General features: G+C 56.2%; 1 protein-coding gene across 5 annotated transcripts in view; it reads right to left on the reverse strand.

Annotated features, from left to right (window-relative positions):
- Positions 1 to 20,706, reverse strand: part of PLEKHA6 (pleckstrin homology domain containing A6) — a 534,942-nt gene that overhangs the window by 24,263 nt on the left and 489,973 nt on the right. For all 5 annotated transcript variants that reach the window (XM_069633107.1, XM_069633108.1, XM_069633109.1 and 2 more), the window contains 5 exons: positions 20,106 to 20,217; positions 19,252 to 19,391; positions 9,449 to 9,604; positions 2,139 to 2,340; positions 1,807 to 1,916 (listed from right to left, as the gene is read on the reverse strand). In XM_069633107.1, coding sequence (XP_069489208.1) covers positions 1,807 to 1,916; positions 2,139 to 2,340; positions 9,449 to 9,604; positions 19,252 to 19,391; positions 20,106 to 20,217 — 720 coding nt within the window. The remainder of the gene's footprint in view (positions 1 to 1,806; positions 1,917 to 2,138; positions 2,341 to 9,448; positions 9,605 to 19,251; positions 19,392 to 20,105; positions 20,218 to 20,706) is intronic.

Raw genomic sequence — 20,706 nt, forward strand, 5'->3', positions numbered from 1 at the left:
GTTCTCGCCACAACTTCAAGGGAGAACTGCCTTTAATGAGGAGCCACAGAGAGCTCCATTAAACAGAGATACCCTTTGATCCACAACAGACAGGAAGATGGGTGGGACTGAATAGTACATGTTTATACCCCTTTACCATTCCTGTTGCAAAGCACTCTGGTTATGACCTCACGTATAACAGAAGATTGTTGGTGGGGACCCAAAATTGGTTCATTAAGGTAGGCTTAGCCTGCACCAATCACTGTGGCCCATTTGGCCTTAAAAGAAGGCCAAGACCCTCTTTTGGCAGATCATCTGAAGGCTTTGCAAGGAATAACCAGAAGAACGCGTTTGGATACTGGCTGAAGGTACAGTCTGCCTTACAGCTTCGGGCAGTGAAGGAAGGCCAGGATTTCCAAGAGGGAAGCAAGATCCCTCCCCTAAACATCTCACAGGGAACAGAGGGAGATAATGAATCCAGAGGACCCTCCAGCAGCCCAAGAACCAGTACCCAGCCAGCACACAGCATGCCCTGCTAGGCTCTGCAGCAAGCTTCCTAGGTGGGAAGTGCCAGAGAGTGACCCATTTCTCCCTTTGTGCTGAGAACAAGTATCCTTGAACATTGTGATTAATTACTTTACCGACGACACTCCTGTCAGTATCCAGAGTGCATCCCTTTTCCTTTTGAAACGGTCTGTCCTCTGCATTCCTTTACAGGGTGGGCTGTATTTTGTAGTGTGCTAGAACTCTCTGTTGTGATAATAATAAAGTAGATATTTTTATACAACCTTGACTGGCCAGTCCCTTTTATCATTGGGTAATAATTGTATTTTCGTTGTGTTGCAACTAACCAACGATCCATGACCTTGCGGAGATAAGCCTGCCGTTCCATCCACATTACCAAAAGTGAACAAGCAAGTGTTATAATTTACTTGTATTCCAATCTGTTTAGATCCCTTCTGGTGTACTAGATGTGTGGGGCTAATTGATGGTTTAGAAACCGATATTCATCACTGCACCACTGCTGCCCCGGAAGTTGATTTGTCACAGGGAAGGAAACCTCTAGAAGAGTCAGCAGGACAGACATTGGGAAGGAGGAGAAGATGAGACTTTGTCATGGAATGGGAAGGTAAGATGGGTAGAGGAGGAAATACTATGTGGTTTGAGGTCAGAAAGGAAAAGGGAGAAAGGTCTGAGGGCAGAGGATAAAAGGGAGTGAGGTTTGAGGACAGGAGAACAAGTAGTGCGGTTGGAGGTTAGCGGAGAAAAGACAGGTTTGAGGACAGAAAAATGGCAGTGAGGTTTGAGGGCAGAGGAGAAAAGGCAGGGAGGTTTGACAACAGGGGAGAAAAGGCAGGGAGGTTTGAGGGCAAGGGAGAAAAGGCAGGGAGGTTTGAGGACAGAGGGAAATGGCAGTGAGGTATGAGGATACAGGATAAAAGGTAAGGTGGTTTGAGGATGGGATAGAAGAGAAAATAAGATTTGACGTGTGAGAAAAGATAATGAGGGGTAGGATGGAAGAGAAGAGAGTGTTTCACTCCATCTTTGCAGAAAATCTAGCCAGGCGGTGTTAAGCCAATTGATTCAGTTTAAATGGTCAACGAAGACAATGTAGATGATTGGACAATCTACCACTAGAGAACCCCAAGCCACTGTACTAGGGTTTCCAAGGGAGAGAGTTATCAAGACCCACTGTCACACCGGACCGCCAAACGCCAAACCATGATCCTAAGCCCAGAGAAAAGGGACAGGTGCCAGAATGGGCCTAACTCATGCGCGCCATCTTACACTAGCCACTGTACAGGATGTTCGAACTTCAGAACTTACGCGAGAGCTGTGTCCATTGGTCCCTTTGCTTGATCCCCTCCGGACAACAAAGGACCTTCCGGCAGAGTCTTCCTCGCTGGGCAGCTTAGTTCTAGGTGGCACGATGCCAACTAGGGAAATAAATGAAACGTGAACATCAGTCCCTGGTTACTGCCTGGTGCCTAATGGGGGCATAGAGGGCCCAGGAGGCTTGGACCTGCCTATAGAGACTGGCACACTCGTCTCACACAAGTGATCGAGGCCACAGCACATGCATAGCGATTCATGATATCTCGCAGCCAGGCCCACATGCACGAACCTGACCAACAGCTAGACTGGCCAAGATTCCCCACCTGTGGCATCGCCCAGTTCCACGCGGAACCTCATTGCCAATGTACAGGCGGCCCTTGTACTGCTTTCTCCGGAAGTACCTTTATTCACGCCAGGCTGGGTGTCGGCCTCGGATTCCTGCCGATGCTGCGACAGTGCCATGTCCACCGGCACGAGTGTGGTGGACACCTGCCGGAAGTCCTTCTTCTGCAGTTCTAAATGTGGCTGTAGGTGGTGCAGGAGGAAGAGAAGATAGGAGAAGTGAGTCAATGCAAGCATTCGAGGCGATGGGCAGGCTCCGGGTGAAGGCGGATGAGGTGGGCACAAGCACAGACGGGGTCCTGGATATGAGAGAGATACCTTATGTGGGTTAGGATGGAATATTACTGAGTTAAGGGGAGGGAAATCTTGGTGCGAACACTGTAGTTACTGGTTAAGAAGTCAGTGTGGGTATGTCTGGCCGCCAACCGCTCTAGTCCAGATGACTTGTTTGGGCCAAACACTTTAAAGGGAACTGCTCACTCAAAGCCGAGGCAATGTTCCAAAGAACAGGTCAGGAACACGCAGAACGTGGAAGAACTTCAGGAGGCCAGGGTCTGTGAAAGGCATCAGGGCCAGTGCAGAGCCACTTACCGGTCAAGATCAGCCGAACCAGATCAAGGCTCTTCCATGGCTCTACCAGCCTTTCAGAGACAACATCCCATCCGGTTAAGTCAAGCTTTCCCTACAGGCCAGTAGACTCTTGCAGACCATGAAAACGGACAGGGCGGGAATAAGGACCGACACAATGGAACAAGGCGGGAGACGACAAAAATCACAACACAACAGGTAGACAGACATCACAGAACGGGGTCGACCAACAAGCCTGTGGGAGCGAGGGAGGAATGCAACCATGACGTGGCCAGCAGAGGCCCCTGTGAGGGCTGCGTAGACTGGTTTCCAACTACTCGGAAGCGGTTTCGGGGGTCGAGGTCCTCATCTTAGAACCAGACATTCTGAATGCCCAAAATATGCTAAGTATGTTTTTGCTGCAAGCCTCCCTTCAGGTCCAGAGCTGATCGAATATTCCCCAATATCTATGGAAGGGCATGGCCATGCGCCTCCATGGATCTCCAGATGACTAGACATGTTGGTGTTAGGACTATTAATAAAGGTTACTGTCCAGTTTTAGAGGCACTTAATTGAGGAGTTAGACTACAGCTTTTGCAGATGAAGGAGTGGAGGCAGAGAGTCATGCCCAGGCTAGAGCTTCGGTTTGCGGTTTGGCGCTGGACCACTAGGCCCCCTCTCCATTGTCGAGTGCTGCCCTGGTCCGATTGCTTTGGAGAGCATTTTTCTGATGTTGTTATTGCCACCAAACCATTTCAAGCATCACCACAGCAGGGGCACGGCGTGCTCCAGGTGATCGACCGCAGCGGGGGCACGGCGTGCTCCAGGTGATCGCCTGGTGCATCACCGCAGCAGGGGCACAACATGCTTAAGGCAATCGCCTGGTGCATCACCGCAGCAGGGGCACGGCGTGCTCCAGGTGATCGACCGCAGCGGGGGCACGGCGTGCTCCAGGTGATCGCCTGGTGCATCACCGCAGCAGGGGCACAACATGCTTAAGGCAATCGCCTGGTGCATCACCGCAGCAGGGGCACGGCGTGCTCCAGGTGGTTGCTTGGTGCATCACTGCAGCAGGGGCATGGCGTGCTCCAGATGATCGACCGCAGCGGGGGCACGGCGTGCTCCGGGTGATCGCCTGGTGCATCACTGCAGTGGGGCACAGCATGCTCCAGGTGATCGCCTGGTGCATCACTGCAGTGGGGCACAGCATGCTCCAGGTGATCGCCTGGTGCATCACCGCAGCAGGGGCACGGTGTGCTCCAGGTGGTTGCTTGGTGCATCACTGCAGCAGGGGCATGGCGTGCTCCAGATGATCGACCGCAGCGGGGGCACGGCGTGCTCCGGGTGATCGCCTGGTGCATCACTGCAGTGGGGCACAGCATGCTCCAGGTGATCGCCTGGTGCATCACTGCAGTGGGGCACAGCATGCTCCAGGTGATCGCCTGGTGCATCACCGCAGCAGGGGCACGGTGTGCTCCAGGTGGTCGCTTGGTGCATCACTGCAGCAGGGGAATGGCATGCTCCAGCTGATCGCCTGGTGCATCACTGCAGCGGGGGCACGGCGTGCTCCAGGTGATCGACTGGTGCATCACAGCAGCAGGGACACAGCGTGCTCCAGGTGGTCGCCTGGTGCATCACAGCAGCAGGGACACAGCGTGCTCCAGGTGGTCGCTTGGTGCATCACTGCAGCGGGGGCATGGCGTGCTCCAGGTGATCGCCTGGTGCATCACCACAGCAGGGGCACAGCGTACTCCAGGAGATCGCCTGGTGCATCACCACGGCAGGGGCACGGCATGCTCCAGCTGATCGCCTGGTGCATCACCACAGCAGGGGCACGGCATGCTCCAGCTGATCGCCTGGTGTATCACCACAGCAGGGGCACGGCATGTTCCAGCTGATCGCCTGGTGCATCACTGCAGCAGGGGCACGGCATGCTCCAGGTGATCGCCTGGTGCATCACCGCAGCAGGGGCACAACATGCTTAAGGCAATCGCCTGGTGCATCACTGCAGCAAGGGCACGGCGTGCTCCAAGTGGTCGCTTGGTGCATCACCACGGCAGGGGCACGGCGTGCTCCAGGTGATCGCTTGGTGCATCACCACAGCAGGGGCATGGCGTGCTCCAGGTGATCGCCTGGTGCATCACTGCAGCGGGGGCATGGCATGCTCCAGGTGATCGCCTGGTGCATCACTGCAGCGGGGGCATGGCATGCTCCAGGTGATCGCCTGGTGCATCACTGCAGCGGGGGCATGGCATGCTCCAGGTGGTCGCCTGGTGCATCACTGCAGCAAGGGCACGGCGTGCTCCAAGTGGTCGCTTGGTGCATCACTGCAGCAGGGGCATGGCGAGCTCCAGGTGATCGCTTGGTGCATCACCACAGCAGGGGCACGGCGTGCCCCAGGTGATCGCCTGGTGCATCACTGCAGCGGGGGCATGGCATGCTCCAGGTGATCGCCTGATGCATCACCGCAGCGGGGGCACAGCGTGCTCCAGGTGATCGACCACAGCGCGGGCACGGCATGCTCCAGCTGATCGCCTGGTGCATCACCACAGCAGGGGCACGGCATGCTCCAGGTGATCGCCTGGTGCATCAGCTTGATTGCCTGGTGCATCACCACAGCAGGGGCACGGCATGCTCCAGCTGCTTGCCTGGTGCATCACTGCAGCTGGGGCACGGTGTGCTCCAGGTGAACGCCTGGTGCATCACTGCAGCAGGGGCACATCGTGCTCCAGGTGATCGCCTGGTGCATCACTGCAGCGGGGGCACGGCGTGCTCCAGGTGATCACCTGGTGCATCAGCTTGATCGCCTGGTGCATCACCACAGCAGGGGCACGGCATGCTCCAGCTGATCGCCTGGTGCATCACTGCAGCTGGGGCATGGTGTGCTCCAGCTGATTGCCTGTTGCATCACCACAGCAGGGGCATGGCATGCTCCAGGTGATCGCCTGGTGCATCACTGCAGCGGGGGCATGGCATGCTCCAGGTGATCGCCTGGTGCATCACCGCAGTGGGGGCACAGCATGCTCCAGGTGATCGCATGGTGCATCATCGCAGCAGGTGCACAGCGAGCTCCAGGTGATCGCCTGGTGCATCACCGCAGTGGGGGCACAGCATGCTCCAGGTGATCGCCTGGTGCATCATCGCAGCAGGTGCACATCGTGCTCAAGGTGATCACCTGGTGCATCACCGGAGCAGGGGCACAGCGTGCTCAAGGCAATCACCTGGTGCATCACTGCAGCAGGGACACAGCGAGCTCTAGGTGATCGCCTGGTGCATCACCGCAGTGGGGGCACAGCATGCTCCAGGTGATCGCCTGGTGCATCACCGCAGCAGGGGCACGTCGTGCTCCAAGTGATTGCCTGGTGCATCACTGCATCAGGGGCACAGCGAGCTCCAGGTGATCTCCTGGTGCAGCACTGCAGCAGGGGCACGGCATGCTCCAGGTGATCGCCTGGTGCATCACTGCAGCAGGGGCACATCGTGCTCAAGGCAATCACCTGGTGCATCACTGCAGCAGGGACACAGCGAGCTCTAGGTGATTGCCTGGTGCATCACCGCAGCAGGGGCACGGCGTGCTCCAGGTGATCGCCTGGTGCATCACCGCAGCAGGGCCACGGCATGCTCCAGGTGACCGCCTGGTGCATCACCGCAACATGGACACAGCGAGCTCCAGGTCATTTAAAGGCTATTTGAACATTTAAATATGTGCTCAGCCAGGGTGCACGGGAAGGCACAAGTGAGACCAAAATGTACAAATACACAGAAAGGACAGAGGGACCAGGCACGGCGCAACAGAGGGTGAGCTTGGGTAGGGCTCCAGACATAGGTACTAGTGGCAAAGACCCACCTGCCACTTCCCCATTGCACAAGGGCAACGGACAAGGGCAGGCACAGGACCGGTCACTGATGTGAGGGCAGAAGTCCAGGTTACCCCTCCAGGGCGCCTGTCAGAGCAGTAATGTGAACATCTCTATTTGGAGAGAGGCACAGCTCTGCCCAGTTTGATTGGCTAGGCAGCACTATGGGCACCCGTGATTGGGTTGGAATCGTACTGTTAGCAGCTACGATTGGACAGATTGAAGCCTCGGCTCCCGTCACAGGGTATGAAGAGTCTTTACCCCTAAGGGCAGCTCCGTTTTTAGCCGTGTTTGGTTACTAAGCATCCTCTTCACCTATGAGTTGGGGGGGAGGGTAGTAGAGCAAAGGGTAAGTTGGGTTAGAAAGCGATTGGTTAGAACCTTGGTCACACAGGCGCTGGGTCAGTGGTTATATTAATAGGATAGTGTCATCCGTTCTCAAAGAAACTCGACTCAGTCTTGAAGGTTGGTTAACTGTCGAGTTTAATTACAAAGTTTAGCTGACACGTGTTTCCACCCTCCTGGGCCTTTTCCAAGGCTCTGTTGTTTGTACAGAGAATACAATATGTGTGTACATAGTTAATACACCCGAGTAGTGAAGCCCAAGGAATGTGTTTGGAGAAACCGACAGAGGTAAGTGTCATGTCGGTTTCTAGTGAGACAGGAGTACATTGGTGCATCATAGTTGCAGTTGGGGACCATACTCCAATGCTCTCAGGCCCACGCCCTCTCCGCAGGTAATCCCTACATACTTACTATCTGCCCTTGCCTTCACACGGGCCAACTTACTACCATCACCACCACACGGCGGGCACTCCCACGCTATCACGCAACCGTATCCACTCCTTCCACCAGGGACTCTGCTACCCAGCTTTACTGCTCTCTAACCTTCCACGCGACATCTCACTTCAAGCACGTACACCGGCCCCCTCACACACCAGTCTGACTATATCCAATGTGCCCTTAGACTGTCAAACCAGCAACAAGCCCAACTGGCCTTCAGCTGCATGGACCCACGTGCCGCGGCAACCGTGTGAGAACAGGCGCACTCAGTGCCCATGTAGCCTCCAAACCGGTTGCGACCCAACGCAAGCCGTCTATCCAGAGCTCATCGCCCAAACCGATGAATCGAATTACCCAAACACGCTAAGAGCTCCCCAGCCACACACAGTGGACACCCATACCAACGATGGCCCACCACGGCCCTCCAGCATAGCAGAGACACGTACTAACTCTCTTCCTACCCTCCTTTATCTCCCCCTTGCTGCAACTCGTTGCTTCACAGCTAATTTACTAATCACTGCAAATGGGATGTTTTTGTATAGTAATGCAGACACGTGTAATTCACTGAATTCCGACTGCCATGTTGTCGCAAATGTACCAAACAGATGGGTGTCCCCTTCGTCGTGGACATGGGGTAAGCAAGTAGGCCAAAACACAAAGGGGTTATGTCTCATGGAACATCAAGTATAAGGATATAGAAACCATAGACTTCTTCTGGTAAATACGAGGGTAGACCAGGTCAGGAAGACATAGAGCCCAATACATATACAAATGATATGTTATGATATGTTATGATATGTTATTTGTAACACGCCTATACACAAGTGTTATTAATATGAAACTCATAATATAAAAATAACCAAATGTTCATTCCATAGTTCATCCGAACATCAGGGAATGTTAAACCTTTCTGATTTCATTTTGTACCGGTAAAAACATCATCACAAACAAGAAAAACATTTTTTCAAATTTTAATTTGCAAAAAGGTATTTAGTAGATACCAATGTATTGTATTAGAGGAAAAAGGTCACCCTTATTTAGTCTATTTTTCATATGGGGCTTCAGTGTAATCCTCTGAGGTAACTTGTAAAGTGCAGAACAAGTGCAAAAAAAGTGCTAAAAGTCAAAGTGCTTTAAGTCAGAACATTTGGTTATTTTTATATTATGCATAGCATATTAATAACATTTGAATATGTATTAGGCTCTCTGTCTTCCTGGCTCTTATTTACTATTAGAAGTCTATGGTTTATATGTCATTATTTTTGATGTTCCGTGAGACATAACCTCCTTTGTGTTTTGGTCATGTTGTCGCAAATGTACATATGTCTCGCCTGGCGCGCCTCTTTGTTGCCTCCTAATGTACATTTTATTCCTAGTAATGGTTTTCACGCACACCAGTGTGCTTCCATGGATGTCAATGTAACCTAATCACGCTCTCTATAAGTCTGATGCACCAATGTACTCCTGTCTCACTTATACCCGACATGACACTGATCACTGTTGGTTTCGCCAATCACTTTCCTTGGGCTTCACTACTCGAGGGTATCAACAAAGTACACACGTATTGTATCCTCTATGCAAACAACACAGCCTTGAAAAAGACCCAGGAGGGTCGAAACACGCGTCGGCCGAACTTTGCAATTAAACTCACCATGTAACCAGCCTTCAAGACCCAAAGGGCACCTTTCACCTGCAATGGGCAAACTCGTTTGACCAATGGCAGTGACGTGTGCATGCAGGAGCGGCCAACTGGGGGACGGGCAGACTGGCACGGCACACGTCATGTGCCCACTTCTCTCAGAGAGGCCTCCGGTCACGTGATTGTTGCATCCTCAGACCCCACTGGCTGCTGGTCACGGCACGTGCAGCCGCAGCATCCATTTCCTTGTCATTTGTGCAGGCCCAGCAGTGCCCTGCCCTCCTGTCGGGCTCCCCCGACTCCCTGCTCTGCCCCCACATTCCCTCCCCGCCCCACCCCAGCCGCACTGGCCTTGCTTCTCCTTCAGGGCACCGCTGTCTGGTGGGCGCCATTTTGAACACTGAAAGGGATGCTGCGCTGAACGTCCAGGCTCCATTTCCAATACCTGTCCCCTCTTGGACTCTCCACTGTGCTGCCAGGAGGGGGCGCTAGAGGGCGGCCATGGTCGGAAGAGGTTTTCCCGCGGGGGCGTAGGGATGCTCGGAGGAGACTCCAGGGGGGCGTAGGCTTTAGGGAGGGGAGGCCGAGGAGGGCCCAATTCCTAGGGTAAAGAGGAAGTCAGAGAATTAGAGGCCACTGTAGGGAAGGAAGACAGTGTTAGGTGCAGAAGGGAGAGGAAGGTGTACCGCTGGGGAGAAGGGTGTGTGAAAAGAGAGAAGGAAGAAAAAGACATGGGAAGAAAGAACACGAGGGGAGAGGAAAAAATGGAGGGGGGAAGGTGCACCAGCAAGGAGAGGGTGTATGAAGAGAGAACGAGGCAAGGAAGGTGAAGAAAGAGGGAAGGAGGGAAGAAAAAGACATGGGAAGAAAGAGAACACGAGGGGAGAGGAAAAAAGGGAGGGGGAAGGCGCACCAGCAAGGAGAGGGTGTATGAAGAGAGAACGAGGCAAGGAAGGTGAAGAAAGAGAGAAGGGAGAAAAGAGAAGTCGGCAACAGAAGGGAGGAAGGGCAAGACAGGGGACAGGAATAAGGGAAGAGAGAAGAAAAGGGAGGGAGGAAAGGTGCACCAGCAAGGAGAGGGCGTAGAAAAGGGAGAAAAAAGGGAAGAAAAAGAAATGGAAGAAAGAAAAGGGAGGGAGGAAAAGAGAAGAGGCATCATAAGGGAGAGAAAGAAAGAGGCAGAGGAAAGGAATAAAGGAAGAGAGAAGAAGGGGTTTAGACAAAAGTGTACTAGCAAGGAGAGGTGTGTAGGAAACGAGAGAAAGAGGGAAGAGGGAAATGAAAGGACAAGGAAGGGAACAAAGGAGGGAGAAGAAGGGTTATAAGTGACAAAAAGCGAGACACAGGTAAGGAAAGGAAAAAGGGAAGAGAGAAGAAGAGGGAGGGAAAGTGCACCAGCAAGGAGAGGGTGTATGAAAAGAGAAAGAGGGATGAACAACCAAGAAAGGGAACGAGGGAGCTAGAAAAAGCAAAGAGGGGATAATAAGGGACACAAAGCAAGAGGCAGAGGAAAGGAACAAGGGGAGGCAGAGGAGGAGGAAGGGGGGCACAGGGGGAGGAAACAGTGCACCAGCAATGAGAGGTAAGTGGGAACAGCAAGAAAGAGGGGAGAAAGGAAATAAAAGGGCACGATGGAATAAAGAGAGGGGGAGCATGGGAGGCAGGATAAGAGGGAGAACGAGTCAGAGGAAAGGAATAGGGAACAGAGGGGAAGGGGGAAGAAAGGTAAAGGACAGGACAATAATACGTAAATGGGAGATTAAAACAAGAAGACGAGGAACAAGGGAGGGAGTGCAAGAGAGGAGATACATAATAAGAAGAGTCAAGAGGGGAGACACGATAGAGAAAAGAAAGGGCAGAGCTCCAGAGAAGAGGGAGAGCAGAGATGGAGAGAGAGAGAGAGAGGGAAAAGGAGCGATAGGAGGACGTGGGTTCAAAACATGAGAAAGATTGGATGAGCGAGGTAGGAACAATCAATGAAGATTAGAAGGGATGAAAGGGGGGGGTACATGGAAGAACCAGCAGCGTGCCCCAGAAGAGGCTGCACCGAGAACGCCACAGGCCCGGCCCACGGTCTCCATCCGAACAGCAGAGGCCGCAGGCCGGGGCGCCCCCGGGGCACATCTTGGAACTGAGAAATGAGGGCGCCTCGAAGAACCTGCGCCTTGCACCGGATGCAGCGTCCCCAGCGCGTGACGCGCCCTCCGTCGCGAGCTGAAGCTGCGGCACTGCCCCGATGCTCTTACATCCTATTTGCTGTGGTGATAATATCGAATCCTGCCCAACATCAGCTTTTATTTAATCTTTTGACACGCGGAACTCCTCAGGTGCCAATGACTGGCAGGGAATAAGAACAAGACTATAGGTCTTTCACAGAGTGTACCAGCGGGCCAGTGATTGCATAGGCTATACCAGCAGGCCAGTGATTGCATAGGCTATACCAGCAGGCCAGTGATTGCATAGGCTATACCAGCAGGCTAGTGATTATATAGACAGTAACAGCAGCCAAGTGATTGCACAGGCTGTACCAGCAGGCTAGTGATTATATAGACAGTAACAGCAGCCAAGTGATTGCACAGGCTGTACCAGCAGGCCAGTGATTGTATAGATAGTAACAGCAGGCCAGTGATTGTATAGACAGTAACAGCAGGCCAGTGATTGTATAGACAGTAAGAGCAGGCCAGTGATTGCATAAGCTATACCAGCAGGCCAGTGATTTCATAGGCTGTGCCGGCCAGTGATTGTATAGGCTGTACCAGCAGGCTAGTGATTGCATAGACTGTACCAGCAGGCCAGTGATTGCATAGGCTGCACCAGCAGGCCAGTGATTGCATAGGCTGCACCAGCAGGCCAGTGATTATATAGACAGTAACAGCAGCCAAGTGATTGCACAGGCTGTACCAGCAGGCCAGTGATTGTATAGATAGTAACAGCAGGCCAGTGATTGTATAGACAGTAAGAGCAGGCCAGTGATTGCATAGGCTATACCAGCAGGCCAGTGATTTCATAGGCTGTGCCAGCAGGCCAGTGATTGTATAGGCTGTACCAGCAGGCTAGTGATTGCATAGACTGTACCAGCAGGCCAGTGATTGCATAGGCTGCACCAGCAGGCCAGTGATTATATAGACAGTAACAGCAGCCAAGTGATTGCACAGGCTGTACCAGCAGGCCAGTGATTGTATAGACAGTAACAGCAGGCCAGTGATTGTATAGACAGTAAGAGCAGGCCAGTGATTGCATAGGCTATACCAGCAGGCCAGTGATTTCATAGGCTGTGCCAGCAGGCCAGTGATTGCTGTTACTATCTATACAATCACTGGCCTGCTGTACCAGCAGGCTAGTGATTGCATAAACTGTACCAGCAGGCCAGTGATTGCATAGGCTGCACCATCAGGTCAGTGATTATATAGACAGTAACAGCAGCCAAGTGATTGCACAGGCTGTACCAGCAGGCCAGTGATTGTATAGATAGTAATAGCAGGCCAGTCATTGTATAGACAGTAAGAGCAGGCCAGTGATTGCATAGGCTATACCAGCAGGCCAGTGATTTCATAGGCTGTGCCAGCAGGCCAGTGATTGTATAGGCTGTACCAGCAGGCTAGTGATTGCATAGACTGTACCAGCAGGCCAGTGATTGCATAGGCTGCACCATCAGGTCAGTGATTATATAGACAGTAACAGCAGCCAAGTGATTGCACAGGCTGTACCAGCAGGCCAGTGATTGCATAGGCTGTACCAGCAGGCCAGTGATTGAACCCTTTGCACGACTAGTATTCACATATCTACATGGCAGCAACGGACATGTAGGATTGAGGGGAAAGTCGAGTTTCCATTCTAACACCTGCTGGGGGAGCAGTGCGTCCCTGGGGAGCTGGAGTCTAACATCTGCTGGGGGAGCAGTGTGTCCCTGGGAAGCTTGAGTCACCTGCTGGGGGAGCAGTGCGTCCCCGGGGAGCTAGAGTCTAACACCTGCTGGGGGAGCAGTGCGTCCCCGGGAGCTTGAGTCACCTGCTGGGGGAGCAGTGCGTTCCCAGGGAGCTGGAGTCTAACAGCTGCTGGGGGAGCAGTGCGTCCCCGGGGAGCTTGAGTCACCTGCTGGGGGAGAAGTGCGTCCCCGGGAGCTGGAGTCTAACACCTGTTGGGGGAGCAGTGCGTCCCCAGGGAGCTGGAGTATAACAGCTGCTGGGGGAGCAGTGCCTCCCCAGGGAGCTGGAGTCTAACAGCTGCTGGGGGAGCAGTGTGTCCCCGGGGAGCTGGAGTCACCTGCTGGGGGAGCTGGAGACTAACACCTGTTGAGGGAGCTGGAGTCGAACACCTGCTGGGGGAGCTGGAGTCTAACACCTGCTGGGGGAGCAGTGCGTCCCCGGGGAGCTTGAGTCACTTGCTGGGGGAGCAGTGCGTCCCCGGGGAGCTGGAGTCACCTGCTGGGGGAGCTGGAGACTAACACCTGCTGAGGGAGCTGGAGTCTAACACCTGCTGGGGGAGTTGTGCGTCCCCGTGGAGCTTGAGTCACTTGCTGGGGGAGCAGTGCGTCCCAGGGGAGCTGGAGTCTAACACCTGCTGGGGGAGCAGTGCCTCCCCTGGGAGCTTGAGTCACCTGCTAGGGGAGCAGTGCGTCCCCGGGGAGCTTGAGCCACCTGCTGGGGGAGCTGGAGTCTAACACCTGCTGAGGGAGCAGTGCGTCCCCAGGGAGCTGGAGTCTAACAGCTGCTGGGGGAGCAGTGTGTCCCCAGGGAGCTGGAGTCTAACACCTGCTGGGGGAGCAGTGCCTCCCTGGGGAGCTTGAGTCACTTGCTGGGGGAGCAGTGCGTCCCCGGGGAGCTGGAGTCTAACACCTGCTGGGGGAGCAGTGCGTCCCCAGGGAGCTGGAGTCTAACACCTGCTGGGGGAGCAGTGCGTCCCCAGGGAGTTGGAGTCTAACACCTGCTGGGGGAGCAGTGCCTCCCCTGGGAGCTTGAGTCACCTGCTAGGGGAGCAGTGCGTCCCCGGGGAGCTTGAGTCACCTGCTGGGGGAGCTGGAGTCTAACACCTGCTGAGGGAGCAGTGCGTCCCCAGGGAGCTGGAGTCTAACACCTGCTGGGGGAGCAGTGCCTCCCTGGGGAGCTTGAGTCACTTGCTGGGGGAGCAGTGCGTCCCAAGGGAGCTGGAGTCTAACACCTGCTGGGGGAGCAGTGCGTCCCCGGGAGCTTGAGTCACCTGCTGGGGAGCAGTGCATCCCCGGGGAGCTGGAGTCTAACACCTGCTGGGGGAGCAGTGCGTCCCCGGGGAGCTTGAGTCACCTGCTGGGGGAGCAGTGCGTCCCCGGGAGCTTGAGTCACCTGCTGGGGAGCAGTGCATCCCCGGGGAGCTGGAGTCTAACACCTGCTGGGGGAGCAGTGCGTCCCCGGGGAGCTTGAGTCACCTGCTGGGTGAGCAGTGCGTCCCCGGGGAGCTGGAGTCTAACACCTGCTGGGAGAGCAGTGCGTCCCCGGGGAGCTGGAGTCACCTGCTGGGGGAGCAGTGCGTCCCGGGGAGCTTGAGTCACCTGCTGGGGGAGCTGGAGTCTAACACCTGCTGAGGGAGCAGTGCGTCCCCAGGGAGCTGGAGTCTAACACCTGCTGGGGGAGCAGTACGTCCCCAGGGAGCTTGAGTCACCTGCTGGGGGAGCAGTGCGTCCCCGGGAAGCTGGAGTCGCCTGCTGAGGGAGCAGTGTGTCCCCAGGGAGCTGGAGTCTAACACCTGCTGGGGGAGCAGTGCGTCTCCGGGGAGCTTGAGTCACCAGCTGGGGGAGCAGTGCATCCCCAGGAAGCTGGAGTCTAACACCTGCTGGGGGAGCAGTGTGTCCCCAGGGAGCTGGAGTCTAACACCTGCTGGGGGGGCAGTGCGTCCCCGGGGAGCTTGAGTCACCTCCTGGTGGAGCAGTGCGTCCCCAGGGAGCTTGAGTGACCTGCTGGGGGAGCAGTGCATCGCCAGGGAGCTGGAGTCTAACACCTGCTGGGGGAGCAGTGTGTCCCCGGGGAGCTGGAGTGACCTGCTGGGGGAGCAGTGCGTCCCCGGGGAGCTGGAGTCTAACACCTGCTGGGGGAGCAGTGCGTCCCCGGGGAGCTGGAGTCTAAAACCTGCTGGGAGAGCAGTGCATCCCCACGGAGCTGGAGTCACCTGCTGGGGGAGCAGTGCGTCCCCAGAAGCTGGAGTCACCTGCTGGGGGAGCAGTGTGTCCCCGGGGAGCTTGAGTCACCTGCTGGGGGAGCTGGAGTCTAACACCTGCTGAGGGAGCAGTGTTTCCCAAGGGAGCTGGAGTCTAACACCTGCTCGGGGAGCAGTGCGTCCACAGGGAGCTGGAGTCTAACACTGGAGTCTAACACTTGCTGGGGGAGCAGTACGTCCCCAGGGAGCTGGAGTCTAACACCTGCTGGGGGAGCAGTGCGTCCCCGGGGAGCTTGAGTCAGCTGCTGGGGGAGCAGTGCGTCCCCGGGGAGCTGGAGTCTAACACCTGCTGGGGGAGCAGTGCGTCCCCAGGGAGCTGGAGTATAACACCTGCTGGGGGAGCAGTGTCTCCCCGGGGAGCCGGAGTGACCTGCTGGGGGAGCAGTGCGTCCCCCGGGAGCTGGAGTCTAACACCTGCTGGGGGAGCAGTGCGTCCCCGGGGAGCTGGAGTCTAACACCTGCTGGGAGAGCAGTGCATCCCCACGGAGCTGGAGTCTAACACCTGCTGGGAGAGCAGTGCATCCCCGGGGAGCTGGAGTCACCTGCTGGGGGAGCAGTGCGTCCCCAGGGAGCTTGAGTCACCTGCTGGGGGAGCTGGAGTCTAACACCTGCTGAGGGAGCAGTGTTTCCCAAGGGAGCTGGAGTCTAACACCTGCTCGGGGAGCAGTGCGTCCACAGGGAGCTGGAGTCTAACAACTGCTGGGGGAGCAGTGCGACCCCGGGGAGTTTGAGTCGCCTGCTGCGGGAGCAGTGCGTCCCCGAGGAGCTTGAGTCACCTGCTGGGGGAGCAGTGCGTCCCCGGGGAGCTGGAGTCTAACACCTGCTGGGGGAGCAGTGCGTCCCCAGGGAGCTGGAGTCTAACAACTGCTGGGGGAGCAGTGTGTCCCCAGGGAGCTGGAGTCTAACACCTGCTGGGGGAGCAGTGCGTCCCCAGGGAGCTGGAGTATAACACCTGCTGGGGGAGCAGTGCGTCCCCGTGGAGCTTGAGTCACCTGCTGGGGGAGAAGTGCGTCCCTGGGGAGCTGGAGTCTAACAGCTGCTGGGGGAGCAGTGCCTCCCTAGGGAGCTGGAGTCACCTGCTGGGGGGGCAGTGCGTCCCCGGGGAGCTTGAGTCACCTGCTGGGGGAGCTGGAGTCTGACACCTGCTGAGTGCGTCCCCAGGGAGCTGGAGTCTAACAGCTGCTGGGGGAGCAGTGCGTCGCCGGGGAGCTGGAGACACCTGCTGGGGGAGCAGTGCATCCCCGGGGAGCTTGAGTGACCTGCTGGGGGAGCAGTGCGTCCCCAGGGAGCTGGAGTCTAACACCTGCTGGGGGAGCAGTGTCTCCCCGGGGAGCTGGAGTGACCTGCTGGGGGAGCAATGCGTCCCCGGGGAGCTGGAGTGACCTGCTGGGGGAGCAGTGCGTCCCCGGGGAGCTGGAGTCTAACACCTGCTCGGGGAGCAGTGCGTCTCCGGGGAGCTTGAGTCGCCTGCTGGGGGAGCAGTGTGTCCCAGGGAGCTGGAGTCTAACACCTGCTGGGGGAGCAGTGCATCCCCGGGGAGCTTGAGTGACCTGCTGGGGGAGCAGTGCGTCCCCAGGGAGCTGGAGTCTAACACCTGCTGGGGGAGCAGTGTCTCCCGGGGAGCTGGAGTGACCTGCTGGGGGAGCAATGCGTCCCCGGGAGCTTGAGTGACCTGCTGGGGGAGCAGTGCGTCCCCAGGGAGCTGGAGTCTAACACCTGCTGGGGGAGCAGTGTCTCCCCGGGGAGCTGGAGTGACCTGCTGGGGGAGCAATGTGTCCCCGGGAGCTTGAGTGACCTGCTGGGGGAGCAGTGCGTCCCCAGGGAGCTGGAGTCTAACACCTGCTGGGGGAGCAGTGTCTCCCCGGGGAGCTGGAGTGACCTGCTGGGGGAGCAGTGCGTCCCCGGGGAGTTGGAGTCTAACACCTGCTCGGGGAGCAGTGTGTCCACAGGGAGTTGGAGTCTAACAACTGCTGGGGGAGCAGTGCGTCCCCGGGGAGTTGGAGTCTAACACCTGCTCGGGGAGCAGTGTGTCCACAGGGAGTTGGAGTCTAACAACTGCTGGGGGAGCAGTGCGTCTCCGGGGAGCTTGAGTCGCCTGCTGGGGGAGCAGTGTGTCCCAGGAAGCTGGAGTCTAACACCTGCTGGGGGAGCAGTGCGCCCCCGGGGAGCTTGAGTCACCTGCTGGGGGAGCAGTGCGTCCCCAGGGAGCTGGAGTCTAACACCTGCTGGGGGAGCAGTGCATCCCCGGGGAGCTTGAGTGACCTGCTGGGGGAGCAGTGCGTCCACAGGGAGCTGGAGTCTAACACCTGCTGGGGGAGCAGTGTCTCCCCGGGGAGCTGGAGTGACCTCCTGGGGGAGCAGTGTCTCCCCGGGAGCTCGAGTGACCTGCTGGGGGAGCAGTGTCTCCCCGGGGAGCTGGAGTGACCTGCTGGGGGAGCAGTGCATCCCCGGGGAGCTGGAGTCACCTGCTGGGGGAGAAGTGCGTCCCCAGGGAGCTGGAGTCTAACAGCTGCTGGGGGAGCAGTGCCTCCCCAGGGAGCTGGAGTCTAACAGCTGCTGGGGGAGCAGTGCCTCTCCAGGGAGCTTGAGTGACCTGCTGGGGGAGCAGTGCGTCCCCAGGGAGCTGGAGTCACCTGCTGGGGGAGCAGTGTGTCCCCGGGGAGCTGGAGTCACCTGCTGGGGGAGCAGTGCGTCCCCAGGGAGCTGGAGTCTAACAGCTGCTGGGGGAGCAGTGCCTCCCCAGGGAGCTGGAGTCGAACAGCTGCTGGGGGAGCAGTGCCTCTCCAGGGAGCTGGAGTCACCTGCTGGGGGAGCAGTGCGTCCCCGGGGAGCTGGAGTGTAACACCTGCTGGGGGAGCAGTGCCTCCCCAGGGAGCTGGAGTCTAACAGCTGCTGGGGGAGCAGTGCCTCTCCAGGGAGCTGGAGTCGAACAGCTGCTGGGGGAGCAGTGCCTCTCCAGGGAGCTTGAGTGACCTGCTGGGGGAGCAGTGCGTCCCCAGGGAGCTGGAGTCACCTGCTGGGGGAGCAGTGTGTCCCCAGGGAGCTGGAGTCTAACAGCTGCTGGGGGAGCTGTGCGTCCCCAGGGAGCTGGAGTCTAACAGCTGCTGGGGGAGCAGTGCCTCCCCAGGGAGCTGGAGTCGAACAGCTGCTGGGGGAGCAGTGCCTCTCCAGGGAGCTGGAGTCACCTGCTGGGGGAGCAGTGCGTCCCCGGGGAGCTGGAGTCTAACACCTGCTGGGGGAGCAGTGCGTCCCCTGGGAGCTTGAGTGACCTGCTGGTGGAGCAGTGCGTCCCCCGGGAGCTTGAGTGACCTGCTGGGGGAGCAGTGCGTCCCCGGGGAGCTGGAGTCTAACACCTGCTGGGGGAGCAGTGCGTCCCCGGGGAGCTGGAGTCTAACACCTGCTGGGGGAGCAGTGCGTCCCCGGGGAGCTTGAGTGACCTGCTGGGGGAGCAGTGCGTCCCCGGGGAGCTGGAGTCTAACACCTGCTGGGGGAGCAGTGCGTCCCCGGGGAGCTTGAGTGACCTGCTGGGGGAGCAGTGCGTCCCCGGGGAGCTGGAGTCTAACACCTGCTGGGGGAGCAGTGCGTCCCCGGAGAGCCAGAGTTAAGAGAACTTGAGTTAATATAAGTGGCTAGCGCCTGCATTCACGACCATATATGACTTCTCCCGAGCCTACTCAGCCACGCAAGAAGAGATCGAGGCGTCTTAATATGATAGCAATTACACATATGTGCTGACCGTACACCAGTGACATGTATGCAATAGCACCTGTAACCTTTCAGTTCTATAAAACCTTTATCTGAATTTCTTCTACAGAATAATGGGATAGACATGCATCCTTAGTGGTAACACGCCATTAAAAATCTAATGTACAGGGTAATTTCATGAATGTAAAGACATCCAATTAGACTTTAAGCATTTCAAGAAGCGGGATTTGTCTGAATGTGAAACTGGAGACAGTAAGGCATCAGGGTTGGGCTTTTTAGCGGCACCCAATGGCCCACAATGGGAACAAAATATCTCCACAAGGACAGGGTTGACTCCACAATTCCAGCTGGACTCACCTCATTTGTCGATTGCTTGGTGGGCGAGCCTTGGGACCCCGAAATGAGAGAGAATGGGCTCAGGGGGCTGGTGAGGCTGGCAGAGCTCAGGGGACTGGCAGGGCTGTTGGAACTGTAGGTGCCCGAAGGAGCACAGGGCACTGAAAGACAAAATGTGGAAATAAGGACCAAATAAATGAATATGTCTGGTCCCAAGAAACGTTGAAACCTTTAATAGATAAGCTTAACAGCAAAGAGCAAAGCAACTATGGACTCCCTGAACGAGGACGAGCTGAAAACGAATGTCAAATGTGGTGATGGCTTAAACCACTCCGCTCTGTTGAGAGCTTGTCGGTACAAAGGATCCCTTTGAGGGGCCTCAAACCCTCATCTGTGGCTCGTGCTGATGAGAGGAGGGATTTGTGGGGGCACGAAGGGGCTGTGCACATGAGGGTTGCAGCAGGTGCAGTTATGCTGAGAGGGAAAGAGGTAGGCTTTCCCTAAGATTGCCATTAAAGAACCAATTTCATTGGTCCGCTGCTGATGGACAAGTGGGTAAAACGATCAGATTTCTGGCCAATGGGAAAAGGATCAGTGTCAATACCTATGGGGAGACGGGGACAGCGACAACCTTGATGAAGTGTCAGAGGGAGCCAGTACCCATGATGCTGTGCTAGGAATTACTGGCATTCCAATAAGATGGTCCATGCGTGGATCAGATTTATTGAGATCCCTTAAACCCCCTGGATCTACGGTGGGTGAGAGCGACGCAGTGTGAGAGAGGCCCATTCTTGCGCCTGTTCGAGGCCCTTCAGGCACCCAACATAAACCTTATCACCACCTTGTGCTTAGTCAGAGTATGAATGAGGCCATACCCCGGTGCTTGGCCGTGTCCGTCCCACGCGATGGGTTATTCTTACGTAGTCCCTCCATCACGTCCTGGATGCGCCATATCTCCTTTTGGATCTGCCCGTTCAAGACCTCGTTCTAGCAGGAAGGGAACATTATTAATGCAGATTTTTCAATGATATGAGGAAGAGCCTGACGTCCAACTCACTCGGAGGAGATAGAGCGCTACAATAAGGACAACCCCTAATTAGTGCAGTGAACCCTACTGGCTGTGAACCAGCAACCATGACAGTGGCTGAGAAGAGGTCAGTTTCTACTAGTTCCAGGTCAACTGAGCATAACAAATAAAACATAAAAACATTCAAAGGCAGAAAAGAAGAGATGGCACGCGCAAGCGCTGCTGCGCAACATCAAAGTTACAAAAGGCTCTCAGTGGGAGCTTTCACAACACATAGTGGCTTCTCTGCAGACTAGTGGCCAGAGTCCAGAGGTTGCAACCGAACCAGTTTGTTTTTCAAACCCAGTGTGTTTTGAAAGAGCTGCTTGACTGGCCAAATATCAATTGTGCCACGCTGACACATGTTTCGCGCAGGACGCGAGCATCAGGGCTCTAGGGTTTTCATCAAT

This window comes from Ambystoma mexicanum, chromosome 13 (assembly GCF_040938575.1).
Source record: "Ambystoma mexicanum isolate Mex_15411 chromosome 13, UKY_AmexF1_1, whole genome shotgun sequence".
Classification (NCBI taxonomy): Eukaryota; Metazoa; Chordata; class Amphibia; order Caudata; family Ambystomatidae; genus Ambystoma; species Ambystoma mexicanum.